The sequence below is a fragment of the Limulus polyphemus genome, unplaced genomic scaffold (genome assembly GCF_000517525.1).
Source record: "Limulus polyphemus unplaced genomic scaffold, Limulus_polyphemus-2.1.2 Scaffold77575, whole genome shotgun sequence".
NCBI classification, from domain to species: domain Eukaryota; kingdom Metazoa; phylum Arthropoda; class Merostomata; order Xiphosura; family Limulidae; genus Limulus; species Limulus polyphemus.
The window spans coordinates 1-9209 of NW_013743171.1; the positions used below are offsets into that span (position 1 = coordinate 1).

Below are 9209 nucleotides of genomic sequence, written 5' to 3' on the forward strand. Positions count from 1 at the left end.
GCTGTGCTTTATTCTCCCATAGAATATATGCATCTCATTGTTTGTATAGTGAAACAATATTTATTTATGGTACATAATTTCACAGTTTTATTTTATAATTATAAATTGTTTTTTGAACTCAAGTGTCTCATATTTGTAATAAATATTCATTTGATGTGTTGAACTTGTATTATTTCTAAAATAAAAACCTCAGTCTAATATTTTTCATTCATGCATGTTAAAGCAGTATACAACTTATTTACTTAATGTTAGTTAAGAAATGTGTAAGTTCTGTTTATTTCTGATTTTTCAGTATCAGATGAAACTATTACTTCCGATGTTGATAGAAGCTCACACATAGTGCCTTCTGAACCCATGATCACCTCCTATAAAGACAACCCACTTCCAACAAAACCCCATCAGAATATTTCTCCTTCAGAACCTATGCCCACTACTCTACTTTCAGAAAAATCTCCTCAGAAAACTAATTCTCAACATAGCACAAAATTAGAAACAGTAGATTCTTCAAATCATGCTGGTCACCAAACTGAAACTGTGCTTGAAAACATGCACAAGGCAGAAAGAATCCAAATTATTCAACCAGAAGAAACAACAAGCTTATCAAAAAAAACTGTTTCCCAGGATTTAACAGCCCCCAGAAATAGGTAAAAATTTTGTGATTTGTGCAAAATATTTTGATACAAATTCTGTGATGTATAAAATTTATATATTGAAGAAAAAGAACCATCGTTTTAAGTTTTTTTTATCATAAGTTATTCTAAGGCTTATGATAAAATTGTTACCAAATAATTCAAATTACAAAATTCATTAAAGATAAATAATTTTAATACTTTTAATGTATATAAATTTCTTCAATTTCAAATATGTTTCACATGAACATTTTTGATATCCCCTACAAGTTTTGTCACTAGTACCAAGCATGTACTTGAATATGAATCTGAGTTAACAATAATTCATTTCTTTTCATCTAATAATCTGAAAGTTTATTTTAAAAAAAGGAGCATTTCATAAACAGTGAAAAGAACATGGGCTTGGGTAGAAAAATGTGGAAACATCAAGTAAATTGGAGTTAACCGAGTAGAGTTACCAAACGTAGTTGAGAGAAATAGAAAACTTTTAATGATGTCATCCCACAGTTGTATTTGTTTAAAATTGATATGGTTTGAAAAATCTCAAATTTTCTGAAAAGTGCTTAAATACATCATATGTTTAAAAAAAAAAGGTGAATCAAGAAGTTTTAATTCATGTTTGTTTGTTCATAAAATTAAGATTTATTAATCATGATGATATTTATCTTAGTATATAGGACCTCTAATGCTTTATTTTTTGACATAAACTGTCTTTAGGTATATGTGGCTTTTATGCTTCACCAGCTTAGAGTATAACATTGTTGCATAAAAAAGATAGTTTGACTAGTACGCCACTGCCAGAAAATTTATACTTTGGTAATTAAGCTTACAACTGGTTACAGAGGAGCTTAAAATCAAAGAATTTGGTATATTTATCTCCACCATTAAAGGTGATGGAGGTTATGTTTTTACTCATATGTGTTTGTCAGCAAGATTTCTCCAATGGCTGAATGGATTTAGAAAAAAGATGGTATGAACTTAGACTATGACCCAATTTAGAAGTGATTAGTTGTTGAAGGGTCAGGGTCACAGGAAGTTCAAGAAAACCCAAAAGATCCCTATCTGTTAACATGGGGACTGATTTTCCACACTATTTTTGCTCAATAACTCAGTCACAAGTGATCAGATTTTGATGAACCTTGGTGGGCGTGTGTAGAATATTATTCCTTATTGTCCTGTCAAAAAAATGGTTCATATCCATTAATAATGATAGACATATGGATACATTTTCATATTTTTTTGTGGGCCAAATATAATCAACACTGCCTGGTAGAGGTATGCCCACTACTGAGTGCCGCTCTAGTTACTTTCTGTCATTACTCAAGCTATGTTTGGTTAAAGGACTACTGGTAATATCATTACATTAAACTTTTGTAGTATGCAACATGTAATGTGATGCCATATTCATTGTATCTTTTAAAAGTCACTTAGCTTTTATCCTTTTTGTTTTTCCAAACAGGTATAGGTCAACAAATTATGTTACTAGTACTCATTCAAAAACTACTTCAGCACCAGAAAATACTGCTGTACAACCTAACTCTGGGACCTCTGCTTCTTCAATTCAAACATATGGGCACAGAGGTGAGGAACTGATAACAAATGTTTTATTGATTTATTTATGAAATTTATCAGTCGAAGTACTGCAGTGTTTTTCTAACACTAGTTTTAACCCATTAAACCTGATAGCCAGTGTACTGCCACCTCTGACCTTTTGTAACTACGCAAGAATGGAATAAATTGCCAAAAGGAACATAATCTCAGTTTTCAGATGGTGTATTTATAATTCTATAATATCAGAAACTGAAACTAGCTTACGAGTTTAATTTTTACAGGCATCACCAACTTTTGCAATTCATTGTTTCAAACTGTTTGAGCTAAAAACAATATCCGCCATCTCAATAATAATTACAACAGGAGTCAAAAATCACAAATGAGGGCTAACAGTTTTGATTTTTTTAAATTACTTTATCCATAACAATTTTTATAAAGTTTGCATCAAAAAGAAAATCTTACACATTTTATTTTGGAGATACTTTGAGGTGTATATTACATATAATCTTTCAAAACTTGATGTTGTCATTTTGCCCCTGTAAAACCTGAAATACTTATCGGAAAGGGTTAAACCACATCTACTAGTGTAGGATTTGTAAATTAAATAATTTTAAGACAAGATAACTTTGACCTGCTAAACTATAATTATGGTATAAATAGCATTCATCAGTCATGCAAAGATTTTACAATTCTGTTACAAGTTGACTGTAATTTAAATGTGTGGTGACTTATGGAAAATTTTGTTCTTGATAAAATCATTATCAGGGATGAAAAATGAAGTTTGTGATAACTAAATTGCAGATGTTTCACTTAACCCTCTTGCTACAGGTATTGTTTTGTGTGCATGTCACAAGATTTTACGGAGTTACATTTTAAATGTAATTAAAGTACTTTATTATCATGGTATATGAATAAACTTGGCATCAAAATATAGCTAATAAGCCAAATTTTAATATCATATAAGTTTTGAGTTCTAAATCTTATAAGGCAATATTTTTAAAAATCCTCAATTTCCCTTAGTATGAGAATTGCAACATTTGCTCGCTAAGTATCCCCTCTTCTCTAATTTATTTACCACCCTTTCAAGGAGTTTGAAATTTAATGTAAATCACCCATTATAATATTTTCATCTCTCAGGCAAATCATAATTCTTGTAGCCTTCAATCTTGTTTGGTTACAGAGCCATAAACTAGAAATTCAGACCCCCTCTTGCCATGCCCACTTGTCAAATCCTCTCTTTCACAAGTTTCCAATAGTTCTCTCTGACATTTAATTCTATATTATTTATAATCAATAAAAAGCAAATGTTTGTCTATCAGATGATGTATTATATTACGTTTTTTGTACAGAGAATTGTCTATTTTGCTTCTAGTTGAAACTTTATTCCCACAGGATACATACTGGTGAGCTTAACTGAATTTTTAACAGCTCTTGTTGCATATTTAGAAAGCCAAAAATAGTGATTATTATCTGATGTGCCTGCATTTTGTGTGTTTTCTTTACATTTTTCTAATTACATAAAAAATGATTTAATGCAGTAGTATTATAAATATAAAAAAGTAGGGTTAAGTTTCATTGACAGTCGACAGCAAAGAAAAAATAAGACCCAGGTAAGTACTATATTTCTTGTTTTTTTTATGTGTATTCTTTATTTATTATTATACAAGTATCTAAAATATAAAAATAAGAAGCTTTTTAGGCTAGATAAGTTTAGATTGGGTAAAATAAAGAATAATAATAATAAAATGTTCACAAAGTATGCTTGTGAGCAACTCATGATTAACCTGTGTGTTACATGATTCAATAAGGTAACATGAGCTACACATTTGCTGGGTGATTTACAACATGTATGGTGGGAATATTAGTTAAACATGGTTCACAGAACAATAAAGTTTAAGTATAAACAATTGTATACTGTTACAAGTTTAATGTTATTTAAGATAAACAAATACAGTTTGATATTACAATATGAAGTCATTCTAGAAAGAAAAAATGAGGAGTTTAGATTTATTTTGTATTTTTTTATGTTGGATATGAGGTTAGTCAAATTAACCATCCTTTTATAGAGTTAGGGTAAAGAAAATAACAGATAAAATATAAAGTTTTACGGCACTGTCATCCCTACATCATATGTAATTTTTGCAATTTTTTATTGCTTCTTCTCCTCTCTTCTTTTTAAACAATTTCATTAAAGTAGGTTGACAAGTGAACATTTGTTTTATTTTTATAATTCAATGGCAATATATATTGTTAATATCATATCAGTTTCTTCATTTCACTTGACCTCAGATATTAATATTATACCATATTGGCTATAACAGATTATTAATCATCACTGGTCATAATCTTGACTTCTTGGGACTTAATGTTGAGGAACCTACAATAAGGAAAAAAACAAACTGAAAAATGTATAGCTGTATCATCCCTATATTCATGTTTGCATTCTTTTTGGCACTGCTATCCCTACATCATTTTACATTTAGAACATGTTTTTATTACGTGTTTTGTGACATTATTTTCCCCCGACTGAAAGTTAGTATATTCTGAGTGTGTGTAATAAAATTTAACATTGTGCATCTTGATTTTCTTTTTTACTTCTTCACATCATATATAATATAGGGATTGGCTCCCTAAAGTGTACAAAGCATTGATTATTATACATGTTACAGTTATCTAATCATCATCTACCATTGGCTGGTAACTTGTGTTCGACCTTGTACTTAAGCTTTTTAATTAAAGGAACACCATATTTCTGTAAGTTTACACTAGAATTATTTTTTTAGTTTATACTAAGTACTACCATGCTTAGTGATAGCCTGTTCCCAAGTACTCTTAAAATAATTTTCTGTCATACTAAAGCCATGGCAAAAACTTCACACATTTTTTGGCTAGAGTGGAAAAAGATGAACACTTTGGCTATTTACATAGTTCATAGTTCTCCTCTTTAGTAACACTTTTCAATTATATTGGGAGTTTCACAAGCTGTGAAACACTATTACAGCAATTAGGTGCTCAAATAATGCTATAACTCAACTTTAGCAGTTATTTGTATACATCATAGAGTAATAGATTGAAGGCTGCAGCCATTTTTATCTCAGCCCACCCTTACATATTAAGCTCTTCCATGCTTAGTGATAACATATAAATATTTTGAGGTGGAAAATGTCCATTAAATGTACAGGTTTTTATAATTTCCCTTTGTCAAGTGGTTTGTTATAATGACCTCCTATGTTAAATAAAACACCAGAACTTTTTTGATGTAACAAATATATAAAGCTTCATGAATTACACAGGCCTGCAATGGTTTCATTGTCTTAAAATTTTTACATGTTCTACAGTAATTCCTGTATGCTAAATCCAAAAATGATATCCATTTTTTCCATCACGTACAGATTTTTCACAAAACATCATAATGTAATACATAAAAGAAAGACTACAACACGTAGTTTTGAGACTAAAAGATGTAGATTTCACACACAAAAAAATGAGGATGCATATTTGTTTGACATTAATGTTCTTCGCTTTTATTCACTTTGTTTGTATTTTTGTTAACAAACATAATAACAAAAAATGTTCATTGTGGTAAACAAAATAATAATTTGATCTAAATAAGAGTTTTTTTCTTCCCGATTTGTAAAAAATCCTTATGTGATAGAAAAAAACGAATATTATTTTTGAAATTTGCATAGCTAAATTATGGAAAATCCATTATTAAAACCGAAACAACGTTTATGAAGTTTAAATTTGCAGGCCTGTGTAATTTAATAAAATTACAATTTTATAATGACATGATGTATATAAAATAATCATTACTATATTAATTGTATGCATCAACATCAAAAAGTATGCATGCTCAACAGTGTAAGTTAAATTATAACTAAGGTAAAAGAAATCACAAATATTACGATTTACAGTTAAGGCTTGTAGCTATCCAGTACCTTTATTCTGAGGTAATAACTTTAATATAATTGATAAAAAGTGGTGATATCTCAATATAAAATCAATACAGCTTAAAACAAAATATGTTCAACATTTCGTTTACACTGATGTTTTTCATCATGAATAACATGTATGTATATCACTTAATATAGTTACATTACTTTCCCCTTGTATGTATGTATATATATAAACACACACACAGTGATTTACCCCACTTACACATTGTATCTGTTGTTATTTGTTATTAAGCACAAAAAGCTACACAAAGGGCTATTTGTGCTCTGCCCACCACAGGTATCAAAACGCAGTTTCTAGTGGTATAAGTCTGCAGACATACCACTGTGCCACCGGAGGGGCATTGTATCTAATCATGGCATCAACCATAACCCATATTAGCCATTTTGACTTTAATACTGAGCTTTAATATACTGTTCAAACTTTAGAATATGACTCACATATACAAGCTTAAGAAACATTAAACCCAGCACAATATTCCAAATCTGAAATTTCAAAATAATTATTCATCAATTCTATAGTAAATTAATTTAATCTAAATATTAAGTGTAGTAACACTAAAGAATAGAGTAAGTGTCATACTGCTTTTGAACTTCATTAAAGGCATTTCTAATCCTTCTATAAGAATTCTCTATTTCTTCTTCTAACAAGTTCTGCACCCTCTGAAGTGCAACAGTCTGCCTAGAAAGGTCTTTCAATGATTTTTCAAGTCCTGAAAAGCATTGGAAAAAAAATAAAAAATAATCTGCTTAAAATGTTCATTTCCAAAACAAACCAGCATTTTTTTTAATACAGGTATTTCATAACTAAGATATTTTGAATGATTGTTTATACTGAAATCAGAACCAACTTTAGAAGCCTAACCAGTGATAAAACTATGGGAGATATTCAGAAATTAGTTACGAGTCAGATTTCATGTTGTAGACCTATAAGAAATATTACTTTCTAACTTCATAAGCTGTTTATTTAATATCAGACTTCAAATATATATATATTGGCTTTAATTCTTTTATAATTTTTGTTATTGGAGCCATTCATACACTGAAAAAAAGCCATGTTGATTCAGACAACAGAAAATTACTTGTACCATGTAGGACAACACCATATCTTCCTAAACCTTGTAGCAATGTAAAAAATATATATATACATTGTACAAACCATCAGGATGAAGATTTGATAATGTGAAAAGACATTTTCATACTTATATTAATTCTTTTGCAATAGGGATGACTGAATCGGCCAAGATTGTGACCCCAAATTGACCTTTATAGTATCCATACTATAACTTTTAATACATTTTGTTAACTTCACAACATTTTCCAAACTTGCATTAAGCATTACAGATCATTTGTAGACAAAAAAGTCTGAATTTTTAATGAAGCATTGTCACTAAAATTTCTCAGGGAATATACGAGTCAAAGTGGTGACTGCTCCATGTACAAATTGATTTTCATGTTAAAATTAAAAATATTTTTCTACATCTGAAAATTCTCATATTTCATTTGTGTAATCTCTAAAACCTCATAAATATATATTTCAAACATTTTTTTTCCTATTCAGTTTAAATGCTTTTATTCCAACCTGAATTCATGCAACTGACAGGAATTCAACATTTAGTTGTAGATAAGTTATTCTTGGAAAGATTTGGTTAATTCCGTAGCAATGTTTGTATGGTGTTGTGTATGCATCCCTACCTCGTTTCTGTACCTTTTTGCTATACACTCTTACAGTGGCTAATAACAATAAGCTTGTAAGATTGACTCAATACTTACTGGCTACTCGTGTAGAGATTTTTGTATGGTTTTATGTATTCTTTGGCATTCTTTTTTTTTATTATTAAATTGTTACTTCTGATAAAATCATGGGAAAAAAAGTTATAGGAAAAACATTTTTTGTTCATGACTTGGGACTTAGGTCTACTAAGACTAAATCAATTAATTTTTTGTTTGTTCTTCTTTGTACTTGTCTTTAGCTTTGGGTAACTATTAACCAACAGTTTTGAATTGTTCTAATGAGTGAGCATGTATCAGCTATGGTATTTTGTCTAAGTTATTTATGATACTGTGAAGGTATCAGTGAGCATGTTTGGCAAGCTTGTGGCCTATTTCCTCATTATAAAGTTGATTGCAACATATGTAAATAATGCAATAAGTCAAGGACTTTGAAACACAAATAAATGACTGCTTAATTTTGCGATGTTTCCTGAACTTCCCTCTAAGCATTGCTAAAAGTTTTCACTAACAGCGCACCAGTCTTTTGTACCCCATCAGTTTTGCACCATTTTAGAACATGTGCTGATCATGTAACTACCCTCCACCAATCATACTGCGCCCTCCATATTAGTGCAGCTAGTTCCCTCTACTATTTTAGAGTAATTCTCTCTTTCTAATGTATAGACATGTACTCTTAATGTGATTAGAAAATGTCAAATGTGCTTGATCACAAATCCATATCATTTTCAACTTCAAGTTTTGACTTCTTGTGTTTGATATCCATTGTTTCTACTCGTTTGTTTTAGAATTATTTCTATTTTCTGAATTCTAATGTGTTCATTTGAATTCAATATTTAATATGGTGGATGATATAATTCCCGTGACAGTAGACAATGGTTCTGACACATGTCCCCACGTCTCAGGGTTGATAATGTCTGCTGGGAAGCACAGGCATTAGTTCATGGAGAGTTTGTGTCTTACATTCAGCCAATGATTTCTTCATTTCCACTTGTTACTGCACCTCCATGTAATCTCCTGGATTAGGTATTGTTCTTTTTTCCCAGGAGATCTGTGGTAAGTCTTTCAGTGTGTATTCCTCACTCATAGTAGGTTGCACCATGTTTAGCAAGTTTATGAGTTGTTGTGGATTGATCTAATTTTTGCATGCGATAATTTAATTTAGGTCTTTCATGTCTTCTCTGCCCAGTACTTTGTAAGTTTTATTTATATAATTCTTTTTACCATCTAAGTTACTTTAGTTTAAATTTGCATTTAGTGTTTGGTTATTACTTTTTTTGTTTAATTTTCAGTGTGTGTGTGTGTGTGTGTGTGTGTGTTATATATATATATATATATATATATA

General features: G+C 30.1%; 1 protein-coding gene across 1 annotated transcript; it reads left to right on the forward strand.

The window, feature by feature from the left end:
• Positions 1 to 292: 292 nt before the first annotated feature.
• LOC111084507 lies at positions 293 to 2210 on the forward strand (the record flags this gene model as incomplete). The annotated part of the gene is made up of 2 exons (XM_022381207.1): positions 293 to 644; positions 2089 to 2210. Coding segments are annotated over 2 exons (474 nt in total), but the record flags the coding sequence as incomplete, so codon positions are not given.
• Positions 2211 to 9209: the final 6999 nt, after the last annotated feature.